General features: G+C 33.6%; 5 protein-coding genes, 1 long non-coding RNA gene and 1 pseudogene across 7 annotated transcripts; 1 reads left to right on the forward strand and 6 right to left on the reverse strand.

Moving 5' to 3' along the window:
* Positions 1–292: 292 nt before the first annotated feature.
* LOC123207072 (GDSL esterase/lipase At5g42170-like) lies at positions 293–1,950 on the reverse strand. Its single transcript, XM_044624323.1, has 5 exons — positions 1,692–1,950; positions 1,248–1,378; positions 913–1,143; positions 574–829; positions 293–489 (listed from the first exon to the last, which is right to left on the reverse strand). The coding sequence occupies exons 1-5, from the start codon at positions 1,948–1,950 to the stop codon at positions 293–295; spliced, it is 1,074 nt and encodes a 357-aa protein (XP_044480258.1).
* Positions 1,951–3,840: 1,890 nt separating this feature from the next.
* LOC123207081 (GDSL esterase/lipase EXL3-like) lies at positions 3,841–5,538 on the reverse strand. The gene is made up of 5 exons (XM_044624337.1): positions 5,207–5,538; positions 4,989–5,119; positions 4,662–4,892; positions 4,303–4,558; positions 3,841–4,218 (listed from the first exon to the last, which is right to left on the reverse strand). Exons 1-5 carry the CDS (start codon positions 5,463–5,465, stop codon positions 4,022–4,024), a joined length of 1,074 nt encoding a protein of 357 aa, XP_044480272.1. The 5' UTR covers positions 5,466–5,538; the 3' UTR covers positions 3,841–4,021.
* Positions 5,539–6,626: 1,088 nt separating this feature from the next.
* On the reverse strand, positions 6,627–9,383 carry LOC123207065 (GDSL esterase/lipase EXL3-like). The gene is made up of 5 exons (XM_044624319.1): positions 9,062–9,383; positions 8,358–8,488; positions 8,027–8,260; positions 7,207–7,465; positions 6,627–7,130 (listed from the first exon to the last, which is right to left on the reverse strand). Exons 1-5 carry the CDS (start codon positions 9,327–9,329, stop codon positions 6,940–6,942), a joined length of 1,083 nt encoding a protein of 360 aa, XP_044480254.1. The 5' UTR covers positions 9,330–9,383; the 3' UTR covers positions 6,627–6,939.
* A 5,934-nt stretch (positions 9,384–15,317) lies between these two features.
* On the forward strand, positions 15,318–18,131 carry LOC123207073 (annotated as a pseudogene).
* Positions 18,132–19,150: 1,019 nt separating this feature from the next.
* LOC123207084 (protein FREE1-like) lies at positions 19,151–23,204 on the reverse strand. Its single transcript, XM_044624340.1, has 10 exons — positions 22,080–23,204; positions 21,634–21,720; positions 21,417–21,548; positions 20,727–20,858; positions 20,528–20,593; positions 20,346–20,456; positions 20,055–20,144; positions 19,918–19,951; positions 19,618–19,688; positions 19,151–19,507 (listed from the first exon to the last, which is right to left on the reverse strand). Exons 1-10 carry the CDS (start codon positions 23,046–23,048, stop codon positions 19,430–19,432), a joined length of 1,770 nt encoding a protein of 589 aa, XP_044480275.1. The 5' UTR covers positions 23,049–23,204; the 3' UTR covers positions 19,151–19,429.
* Positions 23,205–24,677: 1,473 nt separating this feature from the next.
* Positions 24,678–26,286, reverse strand: LOC123207082 (probable BOI-related E3 ubiquitin-protein ligase 2). Its single transcript, XM_044624338.1, has 2 exons — positions 25,444–26,286; positions 24,678–25,322 (listed from the first exon to the last, which is right to left on the reverse strand). Exons 1-2 carry the CDS (start codon positions 25,750–25,752, stop codon positions 24,822–24,824), a joined length of 810 nt encoding a protein of 269 aa, XP_044480273.1. The 5' UTR covers positions 25,753–26,286; the 3' UTR covers positions 24,678–24,821.
* A 138-nt stretch (positions 26,287–26,424) lies between these two features.
* Positions 26,425–26,988, reverse strand: LOC123207058. 2 transcript variants are annotated; one of them, XR_006500203.1, is made up of 3 exons: positions 26,916–26,988; positions 26,675–26,783; positions 26,425–26,533 (listed from the first exon to the last, which is right to left on the reverse strand). It is a non-coding gene; the product is annotated as an uncharacterized LOC123207058 (long non-coding RNA). The 2 variants fall into 2 exon arrangements; XR_006500204.1 differs by having other exon boundaries at positions 26,654–26,783.
* Positions 26,989–27,228: the final 240 nt, after the last annotated feature.

The raw sequence follows: 27,228 nt of genomic DNA on the forward strand, positions 1-27,228 counted from the left end.
AATTTTATTTTTTATTTAAAATCACTAGTGCAATAATAAAGTAATACCTTAATTTGTTTGTATCTATCAATACACGCATAAAATATTATAATAATAATCTTATTATATAAAGAACAATATTATGTGTATATATTTTTTTATACATAATTTGAATATATAGATGATATATCACCATGTGATTAGATACTACTTTATTTTTAATTAAAAATTATTTAATTACATAATGATATATTATTTATATATCAAAATTATGTATAAAAATTAAATACACATAATTTTATTAATAAATAAATCACAATAACAACCCGTTTATAATATTTTGGTAGACGTGATCCACGACTACTCTATAGGCTGCTTCTGTTGGGTGGTAACTATCCCAGAAAACATACTTGGAGGCATCAAAACATGAATTCAGAGTCCACTGATTGCAAAAAATTCCTACTTCAAATGTTCCCGTACCACAGCATCCTTTGTCACTAACTTCAAATCCTTGCATAAGCGAAAAATCAACTTGTTATTGAACTCAATCTTACTATGAATCATATATATATTCAATTTCAAACAATGGGTTACCATATGTCTCCGGAGCTTGGATCATATCATTCACAATGGTGTAGTCATCAATCAAGACAATCCTGGAATCGGGATATTTTGCCTTGAGGTTATGAAGCACTACTTTCAGCTTAGAGTTAAACAATTGTGCTGCTTCGTTGAGGTTTGTTACACAACTTCTGTGTTCCGCTCCTTTAAAAGTTCTTATAATTGGTAGACATCCTAACGGTGGTGCCCCAAAGACGCCAATCTTTCGTGCTCCCCGGTTATATAGTCCCTAAGTTATAAATGGGTAAATAATTAGTTTGTTGATATTTGAGTATTGTTCATGGCATGCATGTGCAATAGAATTTAGCTTACATCAAGAAAGTCTGAAGCTGAGGCAGCCAAAAGATCGGTGTAACCAGAAATATTGAATTCTGGCCGGAAGCTATTGAGAAAATATGTGTTGGCAATGTCATTACTGCTTGCTGATACCATACTTACGCTATTGGCTGTAATTTTCCTTGCTGCTTCTTCTCCAACAAACTCTTTCACCTTTCCCATGTATTCTTCGAACATTCGTAATTGTTTTGTTAGAGGTATAGCTGACTGATCCAATCACACAAAACAAGAAATAATTAAACATGTCAATTACTTGCGACTTAAAGTTCATTTTACAAGCTTTCAGATGAAAATTTTAAATTTATTTGTACCACTTTCTCAGATGTCAGAGAATCATATCCTGCCCCGCCCGAAGCAAAGTTTACTCCTGTGAGGAGGTCTTTGCTTTGTATATTTGGATCAAGATATGCCGGCAAAACCTCTTTGAGTCCCAATTTTTCCACTGTGAAAGCATTTGTAGTTGAAATTGAATATCCAATCTCATAAAAGACCACATATCATCCTAGTGTCTAGCACATGGTTTTCAAACCTGGACCGGTTTTCAACCAAGTGAAGGGGTAAATCCGAATTTTCACTAATAAGACCAGTAAAGTGTTTAAATAAATATTAAAATTATATAAAAAACAATTTTAACCTATCATAGTTGTGTAATTATAGAACAAAAATAGGCTTCACCCGGACCGATTAAACTGACCAGTCAGATTCATGTTTCAAAACCATGGTCTACGACAAAGAGAAATATATTTGATGGATACCAAGTATGTCAGCAGGATTCTTTCCATTGCAATATCTTCCAGTTGCCTTTCCTCCCATGAAGTCCCTTCCGTACGGTGGGAAATTGCACCTAAGAAGTGTAAGTTGGTTGTTGTTGTTTCCTGAATCAAGTATGGAATCTCCAAAGGCGAAGAAAGCGGAAACTGTCACATTGAACTTTACTATGGCTTCACATGTGTAGACTCGAAGAATGGTAATGACCAAAAGAGAATATATTGAAGCATAATTGATGAAAGGCATTGCCTTCTAATTAGTTGGACTTCAACTGAAACAAGAAGGATTATATTTGTTTTTTAATATCATTTCCTGTCTCACCTTAATCAGGATTTTATACACAGGATCACCAGGGGTAGGTGGGGTGGCGGCTGCAAGAAGAAAAATATGTATAAAATGCAAACCCTAGGGAGATGTAATATTTTTTTGGTAATCAATTTCTTATTATTTGTATTATCTTATTTGATTTATCAACAAATAAAATATTTTAATAATATTTTATTACTAATGATAATTTGACAAGAAATATATATGATAATTTTATTATCACTTTCATTTTAGGTATTAAAGTATTAAATAAGGACGCATAAAATGCAAATCCTAGGGTGGGGGTAATATTATTTTGGTAATATGTTTTTTTATTACTTTATTTGTTTTATCAACTAATAAATATATTACTAATAATGATTTGACAGATAATATATACGTTAATTTGATTACCACCTTCATCTTACGTATTAAAAAATTAGATGGATAACATTGATTTTATGATAATTCTATCCTTACTTATTAAATTTTTGCACTAACAAGTGAATGGTGATTGTTGTTCCCTAAATCAAGTATGGAATTCTCAAACGTGAAGAGAGCTACAACTGTCACATTGAACTTTACCATGGCTTCAGATGCGTAGACTTGAAGAATGATAATGACCAAAAGAGAATATATTGAAGAGTAATTGATGAAAGGCATTGCCTTCTAATTAGTTGGACCTAAATTGAAACAAGAAGGATTATATTTGTTTATGAATATCATTTCTTGCCTCACTTTGATCAGGATTTATACACAGGATAACCAGAGTGGTGAAATTGTAAAGATTCAAAACTTGTTTTTTGGTTTTGGGGGGGGGGGGGGGGGGGGGGGGGGGGGGGGTGTGGAGAGGGGATTTGCGACAAACTGCAAAGTAGGGATAATATTACTCTAATACAATTTATTTTTTATTACTTGTATTATTTGATTTGATTTATGAAGTAATAAAAAATTTCAATAATATTCTATTATTAATAATGATTTGATAGGCACTATATACAGTTTTGATTAACATTTTCACTTTAAATATTAAAAAATTATCAATTTTATCATTATTTATTAATATTTTAAGATTAAAATACTTACACTTTCAATTAATATAACAAATCGCCATGTATAAAAAAGTATAAGTTCAAATCTCTTAGGGTTTTGCCGACATATCAAGATTAAATTTTTGACTTACTTGATTCAATGGTTATAGGGTCAGTCATTGGACTCAAGGTCTGTCCTACTCAATATGATTGATTTGGTCTCAAAGAGACAATCTAACTTGGGTGGGGTTTCTCATTTCAAAACAAAAAATTTATTACATGTAACCAAATACAATAATTATTTAATCATACTAATTTTTAAGGTAATTTATATTTATGATACTCTTTCATTTTTTGTAATAAAAAATTATTTGAATCAAATATATCATAATAATTTATCCATTGTTTTTTTATATGATCAATTGTTGGGATAATAAAACAGAATATCATAATAAAAAATCTAAATAAGTCTATAACTTTACTTAAAAATAATACAATTGATAATCAATGAAATTAACAACTATTTTTAAGTATTTAAAAAATTAAATTTTCATTATATATGATGAATGTGATTATAATAAATATTAAAATAATTAACAAATATATAAATATAATATACCAAATATAATATGAAAAAAAACTATAAATATTATATTTTTTTTTACAAGTATGCTTAAAAAAATATTAAATTAAAGTGAATGTGTTTGATAGAATTACATCAAATCAAAATCAAATGAAATAAGTGTATATATATATACACTTCAACATATATTTCATCTTTATTTCTTCATTCATTATATTTTATTCTGGACTGGGCTGAGGCTGAGTCTCAGTTCAACGAGATTATTTAAAAGATAACTTGAACTAAAAGCAGTAAAAGTTACATATAATTTTATCATATAAAAGTTTCAAAGTATTTATGTTTGAAGGTACGCAGAAGTGATACAACAGGCATAATCAAATGCATGTTATTACAGAAATCACGAAAACAACTGCTTAATAATTTCATCGTATAAGGAATCCACGATGATCCTATAGGCTGCTTCCGTTGGGTGGTAACAGTCCCAGAAAACATACTTGGAGGCATCAAAACATGAATTCAGAGTCCATTGATTGCAAAACATTGATACTTCAAATGTACCCGTACCACAGCATCCTTTGTCACTAACTTCAAATCCTTGCATAAGCAAAAAATCAACTTGTTATTGAACTCAATCTTACTATGAACCAAATATATATTCCATTTCAAATAATGAGTTACCGTGTTTCTCTGGAGTTTGGACCATATCATTCAAAATGGTGTAGTCATCAACGTAGACCATCCTGGAATCGGGATATTTCTTGTTGAGGTTTTGCAGTGTTACTTTAAACTTACTGTTAAACAATTGTGATGCTTCATTGATGGATGTTACACAATTTCTGTCTTGCCCTCCTTTAAAAGTTCTTACAATTGGCACACATCCTAATGGTGGTGCCCCAAAGATGGCAATCTTTCGTGCTCCTCGTTTATATAGTCCCTAAGTAAAATGGGTATAATTAGTTTGTTGATATTTGAGTATTGTTCAAGGAATGCATGGTAGAGAGTTATGAGTGCATTTCTATTATTAGAAATCGGCTTACCTCATAAAAGTCTGAAGCCAAGGCGTTCAAAAGATCGGTATAATCAGAAATATTGAGGTACATCCGGGCGGAAAAGAGATAATATGTGTTAGCAATGTCATTACTGCTTACTGATACTACATAGAAGCCATTGGCTATAATGTTTCTTGCTGTTTCTTCTCCAAAAGACTCTTTCACCCTTTCGATGTATTCATCGAACATTTGTAATTGTTCCGTAAGAGGTATAACTGACTGATCGAATCACACATAATAAGAAATAATTAAGCATGTCAATTACTTGCGATTTAAAGTTCATTTTACGGGTGAAAATTTGAAATTTAGTTGTACCGCTATCGAAGATGTCAAAGAATCATATCCTGCCCCAGCCGAAGCAAAGTTTACTCCTGTCCTGAGGTCTTCCATTTGTAGATCTGGATCAAGATATGCCGGCACCAACTCTTTTATTCCCAATTTTTCCGCTGAAAGCATCATCGAATATCATAAAAGAGCCATATATGATCCTATTGTCTGCATATATCAAAGAAAAATGAATATATAATAGATACCAATCAAGTCAGAAGGAACCTTTCCATTGGAAAATCTTCCAGTTGGCTTTCCTCCCATGAAGTCCCTTCCGTAGGGTGGGAAATTGCTCTTAATAGTTGAAATCAGATTGTTGTTGTTTCCTGTGTCAAGTATGGAATCCCCAAATGCGAAGATAGCTGAAACTGTCACATTGCAGATTAGTTTGGCTTCAGATGTATAGACTTGAAGAATGGTAATGGCCAAAAGAGAATATATTGAAGAATAAATGATGAAAGGCATTGCCTTCTAATTAGTTTCGGCTTCGACTGAAACAAGAAGGAGAATATTTGTTTATGAATATCGTTTCTTGGCTGACCTCGATCAGGATTTTATACACAGGATGACCAGACTTGTTCATTTGCTTAAGCTTTTAATTATTTGTTACGTGAAAGAGTGAAACCTCTTTATCTGTTAGTCATGCATTTTAGGTTTAGACTAAGTTAGAGATTTACGCGTAAGCCTCAGTCTGTGTGAGATTTCATTTAAAGAATGGATGTTTGTAGTTGTGGCTTGTGAGCATTAGATTTATGCCAAACTGAGCTTAAATATGAACTGATTTAAACTTGGCTCAAATTTATAATGACTAATTTGAGTTTTTATTTTTTTAAGGTAATTATAAATGTTGTTACGGAGACGTACTAACAAGATAAATAATTATTAGTGGGATAAACAGTATTATCGATTCGATAAACAATATTATTTTGAGATAAACAATGTTATTAAAAGGGGATTTGCATTGAATTCTAACCAATATTACTTCGCTGAAACTCTAACCTTTTTCTTGGTAAGTTATTGAAACTCTAACTTGATTTTGAATAGAATCAAGCTGAATATTGAACCAAGCTGACTCAAATCAGCCTCGTATCCAACCACCCCGGTTCAAATGATAATCCAAGTTTTAAATCTGGTTCTATATCTTTTCACCTTTCTAGAGTGTATATATTATTAGTCAATGAATTGTTGTCAAGATAATAATGTGTAAATATATTATGACTTTTATCCATGAGACAAATGCAATGAAACCGTATACATCAGTATAGCCTCTTACAGATGAAGTGATCATCAATTACAATATACTTAATTAGTGCTCGAAAGACAGGGCGTGAATATTGTACCTTAGCGTACCAAGCCAAGGGCAAGGGCTCTATGCGAAGGTATAATTCAAAAGAGCCAAACAGTCATTGTAATTTCTTGTGTGATTGATTCTAACTAAATAAGTTGTTAGAAAATTCGTCTTAGAAGATGAGTTAAATTGTAAGTGAAGCAATTGTTGTGATAACATTCTTTGTTTTGTGGTCAACATTATTTTTTCATCCAAACATACTGTTTACCCAATTTTATGTATTAGTTTGAACAAATTAAATTTTAAATTGGATATTATAGATTCGATCAAAGCTCGGGTTAACTTCAAACTCAGTTTAATTTAGATTGAATTCACCCTGGATAAAAACTTGGTCATGCATACATAACTTTTCTGAATATACTTAATTTCTCTGAAATTATTTTACAGGAAACATAAGCATATCTACCTATAATACACACACACACACACACACACACACACATGCATACACACACATATACATATACATATAGATTCATCCCTTAGAAGACGATCGTAATTTCCTTGGTACAAACTCAATTCTTAAAATTTATCGCACCCACACCCTTTACAAAGGATAAGATGCATTCTCGAAAAATGTGTATCTCTTAATCAGAGGAAACTCTTGACATATTTTTGCACAATTTGAGAGACGAGGATCTTATATGTTGTTTCTGAAGGATGAAAACTGTCCCAGAATATATAAATGGAGGCGTCAGGGCATGGAGGGGTCAATGAATTACAAGTAAATGCTGCTTCTATAGTTCCTGAGCCACAGCATCCTTTATCCACAAATTCAAATCCTGAACAAAACAATCTTCAGGTCAAGTTCAGGTTAAAATAATGGTAAAATCAGAGAGGTAAAATCAGAAGATTTACCATATGTACTGGGGTTTTCTATCAGTGTAAGCAGAGGGTTGTAGATGTCAATGTAAACCACTTTGGCATCAGGCAAGTTTCTACCAAGGGAAGCAATGGCTGCAGAAAATTTAGTATTGAACAACTCTGAACCTTGGTTGTATTCCTTTATACATTCATCTCTTTTTCCATTACCGGCCACAGTTCTTGTAGATGGCAAACATCCAAGTGGTGGTGCACCAAAAGCTCCGATTCGTCGTGCCCCTAAGCTGTATAACTCCTTCAGAATTTTTACAGAGACAGAAAAGTTAAAATTTATGAATGAATTTTACTTTTATATTTTCAATTCAATTTCCAAATCCATTTTTCCAAAAAACTTAAATACCTTGTAGGCCCAACATATTCATCCCGGATTTGATTTTTGATCTTTTACTATTTATAAATTTACAATCTATTTAATTAATTTTTTTATATCATTCTAGATGTTACGATAGATCTAAAGTCAAGAGAGGTTAACTATCATCTTAATTTTGAAGTTTAAGATTAGTAGAATATAATATATTTTCTAAAATTTTATATTAATTCTCTTAACTTTTCTTATTTGTTCATTAGACTCTTTTATATTTTATTTTTATTTAGCCTTAATTTTTATATTTTATTTTTAGGTTGGTCACTAGTATATTATCCATTAATCCCTATATCTCTCTTATTGAATTTAGTGTCATTGTTAAAATTTGTTCAACCATTGCTTAAGAATACTATCAAAGTGATTATGGTACATTATATATCAAACTCATGAATTTATGAAAGTAGTAGTCGAAGATGCAAGATTAAAAGTTACCTGTAAGAAGTTGGAAGCCGAGGTAGCCAGGAAGTCAGTGTAAGCAAAGATACTGAACTGCAGTTGCCTGATATGGGAATTGTAATAGGCATTTGCAATGTCATTACTGCCTACTACCACCGCAAATAAACTATTTGTGAAGATTGTGTTTGTTTCTTCTTCTCCAACAAGATTCTTTAACTTCTGGGTATATTCTTTGAACAGTTTTAACTGATCGGCTAATGATATCGCTGCCTTTTTTTTTTTAAGGAGAAAAGATTGAATCATAAAGTTTGAAACAAAGATTCTTATCTTTGAACGTGAAAAATGTAGACTTAAGTATTTTATTTACCTCTATTTGTGACGTTAAGGGATCATATCCTGCACCACCTGAAGCGAAGTTCACACCTGTGAGAAGATCTTCAGGCTGCAGGTTTGGATCCAAATATGCTGGCAATAGCTCTTTAATTCCCAATTCTTCCACTGTAAAAAAAAGATATAGACTTAATATAAATTAGAGTCCACTGGATCACTGTTTAAAATTATTTATTCCGCTACACCTATCTTAATACTCTTATATGATTAATTTTTGGAAGCCAGACCTTTGAGCGTCAGGGGTTAGAAACTGAAAGAAAAATAAAAAGGCTGGCAACCTCATCTGCAAAATTATCTCCATAGGCAGGGAGAATACAGTGCAATGAATACTGAAAAGAAAGGCGTTGGCATTTAATGATGTGCTGCTTCCTAAACTCAACCTCTGTTGCCTCTTTCTCTTTCTGCTGGGAAATGTTTCAGTCACTTTATTTTAATTGGTGAGAATAAATTCAACTGTTGCTTCTAATTGGCTTAAGCTTTTGTTGGTGCATTTAATATATGCTTAGAGATGCATTAAATAATAATTCGTATGCAAACCAACGTATTACTCCTAATTAAGTGGATTGCACTATTCATACATACACTGTTGATAAGATGCATTATGTGTCATATTATTAAACCTAATCATTGGCAAATGGATAAGAAATGGCATGAGATGAGAGATAGAGATAGAATCGGGACCTAAAATATCAGCAGGGACCTTGCCGTTTGAAAATCTTCCAGTTGGAACTCCTCCCTTGAAGTCCCTCCCATAAGGAGGGAAATTACACTTAGCCAGCGTTGTCTTATTGTTGTTATTGCCCGTATCAACAATTGAATCTCCAAACACGAAAACGGCTCTAACTGTTACATTCCCTGGTAGTTCTACTGCTCCTGATCCTGTGGTGCAAAAAATAACTAAAACACAAACAGAAAACCAAAAAACGAAGGAAGGACGAAACAGTTCCATGGACAGACAGTGAAGTTTTCTGGATTATCTGCCTAGCATGGATTTCAACACACACACATATATATATTCTACAAAATTCTGCTCTTTCCCATTTCATTTAATGCCAACGACATGGGTGTGGTGGGGCGCGGGGGCATGGGTTTGCGCGGCGGACAAAACTGATACATACATATTTATATACACACACACACATACATACATACATACACACATACATATATATATATATATATATATATATATATATATATATATATATAGACACACACACACACACTTTTGCCTGTTCTGGCAAATGGGAAAATCCATTTCCACTTTCTTGAGCGAAACATCTGCTTATTTTTGTAAGGTTACATTTAAGGCAATCCACATCAGATTAACAAAACTTTGAAGCTAGCTTGATCTCCAATACTACTTGGTGGGATTCAAGAGTGTACAGTTCAGAGGTATTAAATCTAGCTGATGGCCAATTAAAGCTGATTATTGAGAATGTATGAGTCAATCTCATGCAGACCATTATAATCTATGTCAGAAGATTCAACCGTCTCTCCATCCTTAACCTCGCTATCTTTATTAATTTCACAAGCATAAGATATTTTCTCTATTAGTTATCCTTATTAATAAATTATAATTAAATCATTCCATTATCAAGTCATCTTTATAAATCTGTATGTCAGTCTGCCAACTACTTTAGCCTTTATTATAATCAACTAATAACAAACTTATTATCTCTCCACCATAAATCACGAAGTAATGATGAAAGGAGAGGCCAGTGCATTGCATTCCCCTCTTTGATGCCTGCAGGCAACAAATTTGGTGAGAAAATTTTTCAGCCATTAATAGCTTTGGAATCTTGGGTAGCCTGTCAAATCAAGCTCGCATTCCTGTGTAAAAGGAGAGCATCGGGGCATGGGCTCTGGACCCATCGTGTTTGTTCTTCTATAGTTTTCAAAGGACAAAGCGAACGTGAGAGATGATGTCTATATTTGAAAGAGCCAAAGAAAAAAATTTAAAAGTCTTGAGGGAAGTACCTTGATAATTAACAAGGGTGGTGAGGAAGGGCACGTATCCCTATAGAAAGGAGTCTCATCTAATTATCGACCAGGGCCAGGCTGAAGCAGAAATTCACTTATATATGATCAGAATGCACCTCCAAGATATAAACTAAAAAGGGTTTCTAGTAACATATTGGATGGTATGGAAGAGTGTGCTAATGATGTTAGTTAAACTCAAGAATAAAAGTAAGTGTTTGAGTTTGATCATAATAATTTTATTATAAACTTTATAATTTATAAATTTATCAAAAATAAAATTGAGTATTGACGGATGGACTGAATTATATCCTAAATTTAGTTAATTAATTGATTAATCTGCCCTCAATAAGATTAGCCATTTATTCAATTATTCTTTTAATTGTAAAAACAAAATAATAATTCGACAACTTTAATGTTATATTGTTATCATCCATGAAATAAAATGTAATTTCATGTTTTAATAAAAAATTAAATTTATAGTAAATTATATTTTTCATCCAAAATTGAGAAAACACTCTTTAATTTTAAAAATTATAAAACTTTTACTTAAAATCTACGATAAAAGTTCTGACACAAGGTTAAAAATAAAAATAATTATTTAATTTTACTCTAACTATTTAATTTGTTTATGAAATTATCATTTTTTTTTATTGCGTTAATAGAAATTAATCTGGATTATGATTGAAATTGTAGCAAAAAATGTACGATCGTATCTTATTTGATCAAGTCACATCCAAAAAGTACAATTAGACACCAAGAATTGCAATTAAAGTGCAATAATTTAGTAGCTCAAATCACACCTTGTTAGACTACAATTACGACAAAATCGTATTTGTTTGGATTCCAGTCTAAATTAGACTTTTCTCTGTGCGAATTGATTGATTGGTGCTGATGTTGTCTTTTTGCTTAATTTTGCAAAACATGACCATTATTCTCTTTTATTGTCAATACTTTTTTAATGTAATTGAGTTTTGGGCCATGTTTATTAGGATGAAAAATAAGAATTTATTTTTAATTTTATTTTTGTCATATTAAAAAATTGATGGTTTTAAGTTAAGGTAAAATTTTTTTACAACGTTACAAATTGGAACGGGGTGTCCTACAGTATATACAGTTCCGTTGTGTCAAACCTAATGTTCTCAACACATATAATCTATGTGGAACCAGTTGTGGTTGGCAGTTGCCAATGATATTTGGCAATGGGACACAATATATTAATATATAGGGAAAAAGACTATTTTTCATCAAAGTTTTAACTAAAATTCAAAATCATACATGCGACAGTTGAAAAATTCAAATTCTCACATATAGTCTAACTTTTGTTAAATGTTTTTTATTATAAGTAAGGGTAAAATGATTATTTTAATGTTTATATTAAAACGATATAAAACTTATTACTTTTTTTCCCTAGATTTTAGAAACTAATAATTTTACTCTTACCTAAAGTTTTCAAACTTTGAAAAGTAACATTTTCATCTATAAACCTAGGGTTTCCATATTTTTCAAACTCAGTCACCCCCCATAACCTTTAAAAACAGCAGATTCATTACCACTCTTCAACTTCAGCTTCCGACCTCCTTTTTCTCCTAAGTCGATAGTAGATGGTGCAACAAAAAGATGTCTCTTTGTCACACAATGGTGCAACGAAGAGACATCTCTTAGTCTCACGATGGTGTAACAAAGAGATCTTTCCCTTTCGTCACATGGTGGTGCGAAGAAGAGATGGAGATCTCTTCGTCGCATCACCTACCATCGGCTCAGGAGAAGGAGAAGGCTAGAGAAGACGTCAAAAGGAACGTCGGAAGCTAAAGTTGAAGAGTGGGGGTGCAACTATTGTTTTTGAAAGTTATGGGGCAATTAAGTTTGAAAAATATGGAAACACTAGGTTTGGGGTTGAAAATGTTATTTTTTAAATTTTGAAAACTTTAGACAAAGGTGAAATTGTTAGTTTCTAAAACTTAAGAGGGAAAAAGTAATAAATTATATATCTTTTTAATATAAACAATAAAATAACTATTTTACCTTTAATTATAACAAAAAAAATTAACAGAAGTTGAGTCATGGGTGAGAGTTTAAGTTTTTTAACTGTCACGAATGTGATTTTGTATTTTAGTTAAAACTTTGGAGCAAAATAGTCTTTTTCCTAATAAATATAATAAAATTAATTATAATTATAATCAATTAAAGCCGCGAAGGTAAAAATCAATAATGGATCAATGATAAAATCAAATAATATTTAATGTTGCTGAGGTGTACACATTTTAAGCTGCCCGATTGATGATGAATTAGAGAACATATTTCATTAGATAACGTTCTAAGTCAGATTGTCGTGCTTCCCTAAGGGTGCAACCAATCCTGTAAATAATAATTTAATTATATGAATTATTTGCTTAGTTATGGGTACGTATATTATTATTATAGGTTACAATTACTTTATTATACTATTAATATTTCAAACACAAACACTTCTAACTTACCAACGATACTTCATACATTAATAATGAGTATATATACAAATATAAACATCAATATTTTATTATATAATTAAATAATTTTGAATTAAAAATCAAATAACATAATAACACATTAATATTTATATACATTAGTGTTGCAATCAAACTGAACCAAACTGAGTATTATTGGGTTTGAGCATGGCTTTATTGTGTTTATACAAGACTTGAGCTTGAGATAAGAGTTGCTAGCTAGAGCTCAGATTGAGAAATTAAGTTGAATTCTATTACTTATTTATTTATCAATTACCCCATATGTTAAAAGTTTGATGAGGCTGTTGTGCAAATTTTAAAAGTTGATGGGGCCATATGGAATCTTTCATACATGATATAAAAGTTAATGGAGATAAATGCAAGATTTTGGAGTTGTAAGTATAAAATTTTAAATATTTAGAGTTTATTGTTATACTTGATTCGAATCACAAGTTAGTGAACTCACTAAATCAAAAAATAATGAGTTTGAGTTTAACTCAAATATGATATTTGAATCATTTAAACTTAAACTTCAACTCAAGAATAACCAAACCAAACATGGCTTGACACAAATTGAGTTGCGAACAATTGGCAAGTAATTGGTGATATTTAAAACCCTAATCTCTAGCTATTGTTAGCATTCAATGAGGTTGATTATTAGTTGTACAGACAATTTTGTACCGCTTTAGTAATTGAAATTGTTCCGGCTATTAATGCCGACACCTACTTAATTTACTAGGTGGCTCCACCATCCTCCAACTTCCATCAACCGTATCTCAAATCCATTAAACTCTACTTATTTAAATGTTTCCAATTCGTTCATTATTAGGATTGGATTTGAATTAAGTCAATTTAAGCTTAAACTCAAGCACAATTTGATCGAATTTGAAATGAGTCGCTCTTAATAGAACTCGAGTTATTCGACAGACTTTTTAATTAAAATTTTTATATAAAACGACATCATTTCGACCAATATATATTAAAACAATATCGTTTTGATAACGAAAAATGAGTCAAACTGAATTCGAATCCGAAATGAGTCGACCTTAACTGAGCTCGAATTCCAACCAACTATATATGAACTAAGCCAAATTCGAGCTCGAACTCGAACTTGATTCAATTTGAATTCAATCCTATTCATTATCAACCTTCGAACATCTCAAGAAGGTACACAAACAGCTGTATATGATTTGATAATATATATGTATTATATTTTTTAAACGCCAAGAGTGCCCACAGAATTTGGTGTCCAGTTGTTCACCGAACTATTTGTCTTGCAGAAGCAACATGAACCCTGTTGTTATCTTTTTGAGGTGAGTCTGAGAACATACCTTAATGATCCCCATACGGTGCTTGATGAGTGGTAATTCTCTGGATTATTATAAATTAAACAGTAAAATTTTGCGTTTATTAGATAGGCCACCAACTTCAATTCAGCAGTAAAGCTGCCTCATTTTTGCACTACTCTTCACTCTTGACCACGACACGCCTCTTTCTTTTCTATTTTTTTGGGTATAAGACAGGCCATCCATTTGTAACATAACAGTGAAAGAAGAAGAGATTGTAAATTGTTTGTTTGTTATTCATATAGATAATGTTATCGTCCAAATAATAGAGAGTAGGTTTGTTCAACTAATAATGTTTACAGCTATTGCTGAACTAAGTTTGTTATTAATTTTAGGGTTACAAGAGCACATATTCATATGAAAATTCCGTAGTCCAACAATTTCAATTCTATAAGCATTATGTATCAAATTGTGGGATGAGTAGATTTTATACATAAGAATCTGGTCGAAACTAATTAACGTGTACCCAATTGAAGATGTTATCAGAAATGTGTTTTTCTTGAAATATGTTGTTGCTAATCCAGACGGATAAGAGAAGTTGAACTCTGAAAAAACGCTATCAATATCTTGCTTTTCTTCATTAGAATTAGTTCGAAACTGCTGGGCCTGGGATGAAACTTGTAAGGATAGCTCACACATAAAAAAAAAGGCTAATACGTACGTACCCAGCTTTGTAAATGATAGGAAAAACAAATTGTATCGTCGTATTAGATTGGAAGGCCCTGGCAGTGGGTTGTTGGATTAACTTTCCTTAGTCGGGTTCGGCAAAACGAAAAAAAATAATTGAAATATAAATCCTAATTAATACAACATAATGATTGATAGAGGTAAATTATGGGTACATTATATAGAAAATGATCGGTTAATTTTTAAGTAGCGACTCATAGGTGGCCACCCAAGCCCATGGAAGGTTCCAATACCTGTACATATAAACAAATCTATTTATACCTAATTTACAAATGTCTGCCCAGTAAATGTAACTGAGGCCAATATGTTTTATGTATTAATTGGGTATATATATACATACATACATACACACACAAAACGAGGAAAACCAGTATCATACTTTTTGCTTTCATTCTTCAACCAAGTTGAAGGCACAATGAAGCGGTCTTCTTCTTCTTCCATCTTCAATGTTACTGTTAAGGATATGTATTGTTTGTACTTTGCTTTCTGAGACTACGAAAGCTTTGATAAAGATACCACCAAACGAAACAGTCCCAGCAGTTTTTGCGTTTGGAGAATCCATAGTTGATACAGGCAATAACAACAATCTTCAGACACTTACTAAGTGCAATTTCCCTCCTTATGGCCGAGATTTTGAGGGAGGAATTCCAACTGGAAGGTTTTGCAATGGAAAAGTTCCTGCTGACTTCTTAGGTATACCCCATCATTTCACTCTTCATTTCTCATCTTCTTCTCTCCTTTTTATCTGTTTATAATATTTCTAATGAACAACTGTTAGATTCGCTTATAAATGTGCCTTCAAAACTTTACATGACTGGGTAAATTCTATCCAAATTTGGTGCAAATCCATTATGTCCAGTTTAGGTATAAACTTGTTTGAATTGACATATAATATCATTTGAGTGTTGTCAACAGGATAAAAAATATTGTGGTCAATAAGATGAACAATATTACTATATAAACAAACGAGTTAAACTTAAATTGAGTTAGAACTCCAACTCAATATCAATTCATTCAAACAAGTTAACTAAAATCAGTCCACAATTACTATTATTATTGTGACCCGATATGCTACCAATTCCAATTATTTGACTTATGTGAAGTTATAACTTTCTATGAAAAAAAGTGTTCTTCAACTAATTGATTATAATTTTCAAATTTCAAAACCTTAATTAGATTCAATTTAAGTTGCTCAAGATTGAATAGAATAAGTTGAGTTTAAATTAATCTAAGTCTTTTAAGTTTTAGGCAATTCGGATTAAATCTAAAATTGAAATTGTTTTCAAATAGAATTTAAATATTAACTTGTCGATCTCAAATCAAGCTCATTCAAAGGGCTATGACTTTGATTAATCAAAATATGCACAGTAGTATTGTTCTTCAATTGGTTAACTATGTGAGCTAATTATATGTGTATTAATAGTTAGTGAAATAATTTTAAATTAACATTATTATTTATATACTTGGTACGTATACAAACTGAAAAGATGTATTTGATATAGGATTAGCAATATAAATTTTCAAAATATGAAACACACTAAAAAATCTATTATATAAAAGTTTGAATTTTTCCTTCAATCACTTTTTGTGTATATTTGTAGAACAATATTTGGTGCATTTATGATGAGAATTAAAGATAATATGTTATAAAGTAATTTGGTGTCATTTTATATTTATTTTAAAATTTATAATTATATTCTCATTATAAATAAATAAATAAATAAATAAATATATATATATATATATATAACTTTATTGATCTATGTAAGGAGAGTGCGATAATAATTTATACATAATTGATTGGATATCAACAAATACAAACAAATTGAAATTGATGGTTTGAGTTGTTGTGATGTATGAATTCAGCACAAGAATTGGGAATAAAAGAGGATCCAAATTTGTCACCTTCAGATCTCGCGACAGGCGTCTGCTTTGCTTCGGGTGGCTGTGGATATGACCCTTTTGAAGGGTAAATACTTCCATCACATATCATGTCTTTGTCATCTTTTGAAGGGTAAATATTAATAATTATAAATAAAATGATGTATTATTTATTCTAACTCTCGAATGTTGTTATGTGAAAGACAACAGCCAGCTATATCATTATCACAACAATTACAACACTTCCAAGAATATGTAACGAAGTTGAAAGGACTAGTGGAAGAAGACAAGACCAAATTCATATTGGCCAACAGTATATTTCTGATAGTGGCCATCGCAAACACCTACTTTACTCTCCGTGCTAGGCAAGCTCAGTATGATGTTCCAGCTTATACACATCTTATGGCTAACTCAGCTGCCCATTTTGTCCAAGTAAGTTGGAAGTTTTGCTTCTCTTATTTATAGAAATCTTTTCATCAGCCAATGATTTGAAAACCAAAACAAACTGGTCGATTAGACCGAAATCCAATGGTCAGTCTAGATTTGATCAACTTCAAATTAAATATATTTTAAAAAACTGTCTTCACTTGTAGTTAAACTGAGCAGACTGCATCAGTTCAGAGTTCAATTGCCAATAGTATAGATGCAATTTGAATCAGTTCGAATTTGAGGGCAAACCCAATGGTCAAACAACTTGACCAAGGCCTAGTCTGCTTATTAAAATGTCGTCACCAACCACATATTTTTATTGACTAACTGACATGGTTTGAAATGAAGAAACTTTATGCATTGAGGGGCGCGAAGAATTGCAGCTTTCAGTGCACCGCCAATCGGATGTGTGCCGGCACAAAGAACATTGGCAGGGGTAAGTGACAGAGACTGCAGATAATCACAACCAAGCAGCACTTTTAATCAACGAAAAACTTGCTGCAGAATCGGATTCCATCCAAACCGTATGCCCAACAACAGAGTCGTGTACATATATGTTTATAGTCCTCTTCTGGATCTAATTCAAAACCCTCAACAATATGATAATGCAGTAAAAAAATCATTTTTTCCTCAGCTGGAAAGTTTGATATGAATCTGATCATATTTTTTCCCTCGATCTGCTCAGGGTTTGAGATTGCAGATGTGGGACGGGGATTGTAGAGCTGGCTGTATTATGTAACCAGCTTTCATCAGTCTGTACAGAACCTTCTAGTTATGTATTCTGGGACAGTTATCATCCCACAGAAGGAACATACAAGATTCTCACCACGTCAATTATCCAGAAATATGTTGAAGCTTTCCATTGAGGCAATTAAATTTAATAAAAGGTAAAAACCAGCAGCAGATGGCTTTTGAATACAATGTTGATTTGAGTTCATGTAATATTGTTCGGGTTAAATTAGTCCAGACTCCGTATTGTAATTGTATCATACATTTCCCGTCTTGAGAAATCTGCCAGACGCCTAGCACACTAAAATGAGTGCTGGTAAAAAAATAGTTGCCTACCAGAATCCATATAATTGTAATACTTGATTTGAATTCAGAAAGTCCACCTCCAACTCAAACTCACTCGAGTTAAGGATGAATTCACCAGAAGGCGCTAGTGAAGAAGAAGAGTCTCTAAAATTGAGAAAAAATTACCGAAAAACCAATAAATTTGCCAACAACTTTTTGACTACTCACTCAAGTCAAACTAGCTTTGATTTGAGCTCAAGTTAGGGCTACCCAGCTCAATTGTTACTCAAATTAGTAACACCAAAACAATTTAACTCAAACCCACCCCTAATTATACATCTTAACATGTATTAAAAATCTAATTTTTCAAATCATATATTAATTTCGTAAGATGAGCTTTCTTTTGGAGAAAAAAAAAATCCATAATAATTTCTTATTACCATATCATCATTTGCAAATGCCCTCAAAGTCCTAAAATTCTCAGATACAAACTCTTTCATGACATCATTTTGCACAAAATTATCAAAATTATAGACATGGACTGATATATATCATGACATACAATACACCCACCATATCATACCAATTTTCAATTCACCCTAAATTATGTATTGTTTTTCACCCGTATTATATAATACAATACGTACACATTTAGTAAGATACTAATAACCGCAGATTCACATAGTTAAACTCAAGAATATGAGTCATCAAGAAGTAATTTTTCTAAAGGTGGGAATCAATGGACTCGTACACCCATTGTGCCCTGCTCAATCAATTGCAGAGATAATATACATTCACATGCATCATCATCCAAAAAAACCTATCAAAACTGACCATTGTAGAGTGTATTATAATGTATTTGATGCAAGGAATATAATCAACGTTATTTTTGAAACGCCATTACCACATTTATGAACCAGACTTTTCATGCATGGTGAATCCACATGGAGACCATAAAAACAATAGTTACATTCCTCTGTAAATTAACTCTTTGTTTTATAAACAGACAACTAAATGGAACTTATATGAACTCCATATGCACACAAACGATGACACAGAAAGGCATCTGGTCAATAGAGTTCATTGGAACAAACCAAGAAAAGATGATATACATGCTAATCCAAATTATTGTTAACCCTAAACCGAACAAGTAAATAAAATAAAACAGAGATATTATCCACAGACAGACATTTGAGAGCCTCCATCAGTGGAATGAGGCATTGTAATCAATGAGCACTCACAAGGAAAGGATGCTGGCAAACCCCACACTCAATTGTCTCAGAACCTGTGCTGGGAACCTGGACCTGAAACAATATTAACAATCATCCATATCAGATCAAAGTATAAATCTAGAGGATGTATATTTAAGATTTTAAGGATTTTTCCTAAAAGATTATGGACAAGGATTTCAAACCTGCAAGTGGACAGTGCAAATAGGACAAGCAACTTCCCTCATCCGTCTCCCAGATCCATCTGTCTTGGAACCTGTGAAAACAAACCGTTCAATAAGCACTGGAAACACAACAGGTCAATGAATGTTCTAAAATTGATTCTAATCCATCAGGAAACTAGTCAATAAAACATAAAGGAACTGAAAAAAAAAAGTACTTCACGGACAGAGTCCAACAAGACTATTTACGCATCAGTACGAAACCATACTTCCAAAACTCTTGAGTAACTTTAAGATTAAAAAAATAAACAATAGATATATTACCTGATGTTGCCCTGCGATTTCTCTCCATTTCCTCCTGTCACAGATGATTGCCATATGATGAATTCAAAGCAAACTAGAGTTTGAAGCTACATTAACTCCCAAATAATAGCTAAGGTTGAATTCAAGCCAGTGATTACCTGAAGTTTCCTGGCAAGATCCTCATGACTCTGCAATGAAGGTTTGTTAGCTGCTTCTTTAGCATTACTTAGCCTTTGAGTCACTTCAGCCTGTAAGGAACAACAATGAAAGTAATAAACCTACAGATTCAAGTGAGACAAGTAATGTAAGAATAAGCATATTGGATTAATCAGTGTCATTAAATATAATCTTTACTACCAGCCTACAACTGTGATCAATAGTTAACTGAAACAGGATAATAACCAATCAGAGGTGAAAAAGATTAAAAAAACAAAATTTGAAACAAATACCATGCATCTGTCACACACTCGAACTGGCTGAGCATTCTCATCAGCAGTAAGAGCAATTCTACCATATGTGCACTTGTCACAGAAAATATCACCACAGTTCCTGCAATGATGCTGAAGAAGGAAGGACCATAAGGATTCTTGCAAAATCATGAAAAAATCATAACCCATTGAAAAATATGTACCTTTCGCACAAAAGCCCCAAAATCTGTGCCACACGCTGTACACTTAGAAACTGCTTCATCAGGGACCTAGATAAAAACAAAACATGAAATAAGAAAAACTCAAAACTTCAAGAATACGAATAAAATGGAATAGGCTTGTATAATGAATTATGCAGATGAAATACATCCCAAAAAATTTCTCTAAAATCTTTAATCTTACCCAATGTTCTTTCTCTTCATTCCCAGGTTTTATTATGTTCATCCAATCTGCTAACCCTTTCTTTTTCTCCACAGGCTGTTCAGCCGTCTTCAAGGTGTCAGCAGGCCTGCTTCTTCCACCCATCTCCTTCAGCTGCAACCCGATAAACAACACCACTTTCAAACACAATAAAGTTGTTTTATTTTTCAAAAATCAATGCCACAAGATAATTAAAATATAAAGGAAACAATTCATACACACTTGAGGACAAGCGAAACATTAAAGCCATAAAATCTCCAATGTAAGAATCTTGCCTAAATTTTGTATCACGTTTCTTATTGCACAATACAAACATTCTTTCTGATAAATTATAAATACATGTGTCATTCCCATCATATATACTCATTAAGCAAAACTTTGAAAGCTTTAAATATTTCTAGCATTTCTAATGAGACATTTTACTCGGTTCAGCTCATGTAGTTACAAGATTCCTGTGTCACAGGGTATTTTACACTACATCAGTTCAACATAGAAGTTGGCATATAATGACAATAAATATAACAGCAGTAACAACAAATAAGTAATCCATTTTCCAAATCTTTAAATAGTCATGTAAAATGTAAGTCACTTGTTTAAACTATCTAAAAAAAAAACATGTAATAATAATATAACTTTATAGAAGAAAATTTTATCGGAATTACAACACCCAACCTGTACAGTTGCAGCTGTCACTGTGTCCAGAAGAGTATTTGTAGTATAACTGTTTGATTGCAATCTGATCCGTCTTGGTTCAATGTCAACAGAGCTCTTTGACCAAAATGCTAAGGTAGAAGAATCAGCCAGCTACATGTGAAAAGAATATCCATCTAATATTAAGCCAGTAGATGCCACTGAATGAAAAAAAAATTTAAGGGGTGCATCAACTCACTTCACATCTTGTAATATTCTCAAGAGGGTATATTCTCAATGTCCGGCTAGTACTGGGATCAAGCATACGAATTCCATCCAAGCCAATCTGCATGAGAAATCCAAAAATCATGATGAAACTATAAATGAAACAAATCAACAATTGCATCTTTTAGACATCCCAGATAATTCAATGAATTTTGCATCACTATTTTTCTACTGAATCCCAAAAGGCAAATAAAATTATTCAAAATACGGCCCAACAAACTCTAATCAAAGCATCATACTAAATAGTACAAATCATCAATCAATATTCAATCAAAGCTATGTTAGACATAATGAAACCCAAACATTGCGGAATACATAATTCTAATAGAACTAACTTCACAAACAGTATAAATAGAACCAGCACATTAAACTAATCAATCTTCCCGAGTCAAGACACATCAATAAAAGAAACTTTGATACCTGGCAGAGCACATCCATGGTACTCTGGCCGCCACTTTCAGGTAAAAGTTTTACTCTAAACTTCTGAACTCCACTCTTCACATCCTGCTGCGTTTCCACTTTGGGTACTGCTCTCACGATCTTACTCGAACCTGAGCTGACTGATGAGTGTGAATCCTTCCCAGTCGGCAGACTAATGGACCGCCCGTAATCATCAAACAAAGTAGATGTTGATGACTTTGGGATCGTGCCACGAGCCCCGTATGGTTCCACCTTGCCCCCATTATACGCAAACACACCATCCCCATACAAATCATCTCGCCCAATATCATACCGCGAAAAATTATTGCTTTCTGGTCGCTTTCCATAAATATCCGAGCCCAAATCAGAACGGCTTCGGTTGTAACCCCCGTATTTATCGTCGACGTAACCACCACCAGAATCAAATTTCATCGAATTAGAATTCTCGTACGGGTTCTCATACATTGGCGGCACGGATGAACCTACGTTGCTGAAGGGGGCGGAGTACATCGAGGAGTAAGACGAATTGGGATTATTATTTTGGGGAGCGTAACTGGAAGGCGTCTGATGCTGATCAAACGGCGGGAAATAAGCAGCCGGTGGTTGTGGTTGCTGTTGTTGCGTGGTCGGTGTCGGTTGGTACGGAACATGTGAATCGTAAGGAGAGAATTGTAGTGGTTGTTGTGGAGGGATGGGATTGAATGAAGAAAGTGAATTAGGGTTTGGAGTTGGAGTTGGAGTTGGAGTTGTCATAGGCGCCGTGGGAGGTGCAGGAGGATCATGATTTTGAGAGTAAGGAGGGTAATTTTGGGTATAAGACGAATAATCGGAGGGAGAGTAACTTGTTGTAAACGGAGGTGCTGAGGCGTAAGAGCTTGGATGAAGATCGGCCGTCGGATTGGGATTAGGGTTAGGGTATTGAAGGTGAGGATACTGGTGATAGTAGGAACTGTAATCTCCTTGTTGCATATTGGAAAATTAAGCCTTTTTCCCTGCAAGAAGATGATGATGATGACGAAGATGAAGAGAGAAGGAAGGCTTGGTTTCTTCTTGCTTCCAAGATGAGCCAAGGAGAATTCCAGGAGGAAAGAAGAGATTGGTGGAAGATTTTGAGAGACCTCCTGTGTAATATCTTTCTTGTCTGCTACACAACTTGGCATGTAAACGGACCGTGATTGGGCTTTATCAGGACACACGAGTAGGGCTGGATTTAGAGCTAAAAATATTGGGTCATGTTGAGTCGGCCTGTTACCTTTCCAGCGGGCTCGATATAAACCGCCTTAAATGTGGGTCGTGTCCATCCACTTATGTCGTGCTTTTTTTTTTAAAGGTTGGTACAACCCTTTGTCACTTTAGGTAGATTCAAATCAGAGTTGAATGGGAATAAAGATTAATTAAAATTTGATTTGAATTTATAATAATTAATTCAGATGGTGTTTGATTTGTTGGATTGATAAACAGTATCATTGAAAAGAAGAAAAAGAGAAATTGTTAAAAAAAAAGAAGAAGAAAAATGATTGAAATCCAAAAGAATCACCCAAAAAAAAAAAGAATTGCTGATAAAGCTGAGCTTTTTAGTGTGAGGGCTGAAGATTTTGTAGTTAAAGCTAAAATTTGTTTAATTCAAACTCAACTTAATTTGAATGAATAGCCATCTAAACTCTATTGGGCCCACGTCCACCCCTTTCCATGGGGTTTGTTATAATTATGAATTGGATGATTTGTGCTGAAAGACAAAATGGGTTAGCCCAAATTAAGAAGAGGACCAACTAACAAGTGTGGAAGATGGACCTAAATATCTGCTTGCTACTAAACTTTTTTCCAAAATTCTCAACATTGGTTTACAATTCACAAGTAGGGATTGATGCCATCTTAGCCAGATCGGGCTAATATTGGTGTTTGTTCCAATTTAAGTTAAATAAATTTCAATTAGAGTTAAGATTGAAATCAATCTCTCATCAATTTTATTGTATCGAAACTTGTCTCTTGTGCAATTTGATATCGGACAAATGAACCAAATTCAATCTTGAATTGAGCAAGACTGCACCATGTATATCAAAAATTTGATCTTGATAATAAGGGGGTAGAACTTCAACTTATGCTCTTACACTTTCTATTCCCTTTTCAAGGCTTAAGTGGATGGGGCGATATACCCTCTTTATTGTTGGGATGCCTAGTGAAGGCAATTATTTGCAGGAAGGATTTGGTTTTAAATTTCACATGCTGACTGCAGTCATCAAATAGAAAAATTAAGAAGAGTTGCGAAAGGGTCGCGCCACCCCAAAAGATTGATGAGAATTTATTCAACTCATTGAATGAAGTGAAGAAAAACAGATGATGGCGGTGACAGTATCTTGATACATGTCTCAAGCTCCAATGCCTGACTTTTCACCCATTAATTATCAAAAATTCAAATACTTTGTTTGCCGTTGCTGTTACTGTTTATTTGTCAGTTCACAGAATACCCTCTTATGGCTCACAGACTTGGCAAGCTGGCAATATCTCTAAGATGAAACAGCACAGTTGAATCCAATCAATCACTTGCCATATGAGAATAATGTTATTTACATATATCTAAATAAGGAAAACACAGATTACCTAGGAAGGAAAGGGAGAAGATTCTCAGTATAGTTCTGATAGTCTGATACTAATCATCATTTCAATTCATATTACGGGCAATGCAGAGCAAAATAAACCCTTAAAAAGCAAAGAAAATTTGTAAGGTAGCTGTTTTACTTTTTGTTAAAACCAAAACACCTCCATGCTTGTCTCCTTTGCAGAGTTACATACAGGACAAGAATCAAGAGAGGCTTCACAAAGCCTGCACGAACAGAGGTGTCTGCAAGGCAGAAAAATAATGCACGAGTTCCTAAAATTGCATCTTTTACAAGCAATCTTTCTGTTCTCTTCTTTCACTTCTTCTTCATACCATGAACCAGAACAGGACTCTGCACCATCTGCTCTGTTGTTGCTGACCAACACCTTTCTCTGTCGCACCTGTTCAAGTGTGTTGCTTAGATCCATCACCATTGCTTCATTTTCTTTAGCCACTCTTTGCCATGACTCGCTTTCCATCTCCGCTTTTCGCAGATAAACTTCTAGCTCCATTCTTTTCTTCCTTGCTTGTGCCAAGTCTTCCTCTTTTAGCCTCATCAAATTCATGGCCTTTGATTCCATGTTCTCTAGCACGATTACCAGTTGCTGCTTTCTTTGTTCTTGCAAAGCAGATCTCAATCTGTCATTCTGATTTCACCCACACCACCCCCCCACCCAAAAAAAAAAAAAAAGAACTTCATAAATTACTTCAATAAAAAGAATACCTATCTAAAACAAATACAACATTTGTAATATGATAGAAGCCTACCTGCATTTGGAGAATGCAGTCAATCTCTTGCCTTTGCAACTCAAGCTGAGCATCTAAAGATTGAGAAAGAGTCATGGAGAAAATACTCCTACAACAACTGGATGAAGAAGAAGCTCCTCTGTTGCAATCAAGAGCCAAGTTCTGAGAAGTTTGTTGCAGATGAGCAAAACGAGGATGTTGACGTTCATGGTGATGAAGAGTGAAAGAAATATCAGTATCAGAAGCAGGAAGAGGATATGGCATGCAGTCCTGTAAGCCACACATGGGCAAACCCAAATTCTCAGGATACAACTGTGCTTGAACAGCCATAATAATAACTTGTGCCAGAGACTGAGAAGAGAACAAAGCATTAACAAATTAACGCCAAAACGAAGCCACCCTGGGATTCACATAACGGATATGAGATGGGTAGGCTCAAAGCTAGAGGGGATTCATGTTATTGTTATATCAGAGAAGATGCATGACCCACTCTCTCTCTGTCTCTCTCTGTCTCTCTCTGTCTCTCTCTTTATTCGCTTAATTGGTGAAAGTTGGAAACTTTCCCCCTTGTTCTGGTTTCTGCTTTAACTGAGGAGTTCCGGGGTAGTTATATTTGTATATTTGTAAAGACAGAAAGAGTGAGAGAAGGGCAGTAAGGAGTACGTAATCTCTCACTTCTTTTGTCAAATCCCAACAAGAAGCATCAAACCCAACAAAATAGCATTTAAGGGAGGCAGTAAACGACGATGTACACACGCAGAGTTTGATGACAGCAAGTCACAGAACTATCGGATCTGACAGGGTGATCGTCAATCAGCTTAGAGAATTTTCATCATAACGCCTACCGAGCTATATCTGTTTTCAACCATGCACCAATTTCGAATACCCTCCCAGATACGAGCTGAGCTGACTCTGAGATCTAACAAAGCTAACTTACTCCCAAATAAGACTAATAAATTGGGTCAATTTCAATATATATCTTTTATGTTTGACATACCACTTGTTTGTTACTGAATTATCCTGGGAAACAATGAGCGTCGGACTCACCTTTGCCTATCAAGCTCCCTCCCTTGTCTCCTACGAATGCTTAATGGGTTTGAGACCTCCATGCCTACATAACGTGTAAAGAACAAAAAAGATCTTAATAGGATTATTGATCAATGGAGGATGATTAATTATTAATAACTGAGAAAGAAGCAGCTTTTAAACTGTTGAGTAGAGTGTTACACACTGGGCGTTGGGTATCGCTTACTAATTCCAAGAAGAGATAATGCTTGCAGAGCTGTAAAACCATTGCTTCAGAAGTCAATTAACCAGAAAGCAGTGTGGCCATTGTTGCTGCCATCGCAGTAACGCCATTTCTGTAGTGCAACCAGAAAAGAAATCAACAGAAAATACAAAATAATCATATCCATGTATTTAAATTAAGGCTTAGTATAGTATAATATAAATGGAAAAAAGAAGTGGCATCATATTCTGACTTCCGGGTTTACTTGAATTTTGTGCTTTTCTTTCTCCATCGTTTCAAAACATAGTCAATTTAATGCTTTCAGGTTCAAATCTTTGATTCCCAAGTCTTTTCCACTCCGGCACTCAAACACAGCTACATCACTGTCCATCTCGGGAAGAATAATAGAAAATTTGCCCCACTGCGGCCGACGCCTATATACTCTCCCACTCACTCGCTATCGATTTGACCGAAGTTTGCTACTCAGGGCTAGAAAAAATAAAAAGACTTCACCAAGGTCAAAGCTAATAGGGACAAAAACTCTGTTTCAGCTGCATAAATACATATGGTAAAATTTT

Source organism: Mangifera indica, unplaced genomic scaffold (assembly GCF_011075055.1).
Source record: "Mangifera indica cultivar Alphonso unplaced genomic scaffold, CATAS_Mindica_2.1 Un_0057, whole genome shotgun sequence".
NCBI lineage: Eukaryota > Viridiplantae > Streptophyta > Magnoliopsida > Sapindales > Anacardiaceae > Mangifera > Mangifera indica.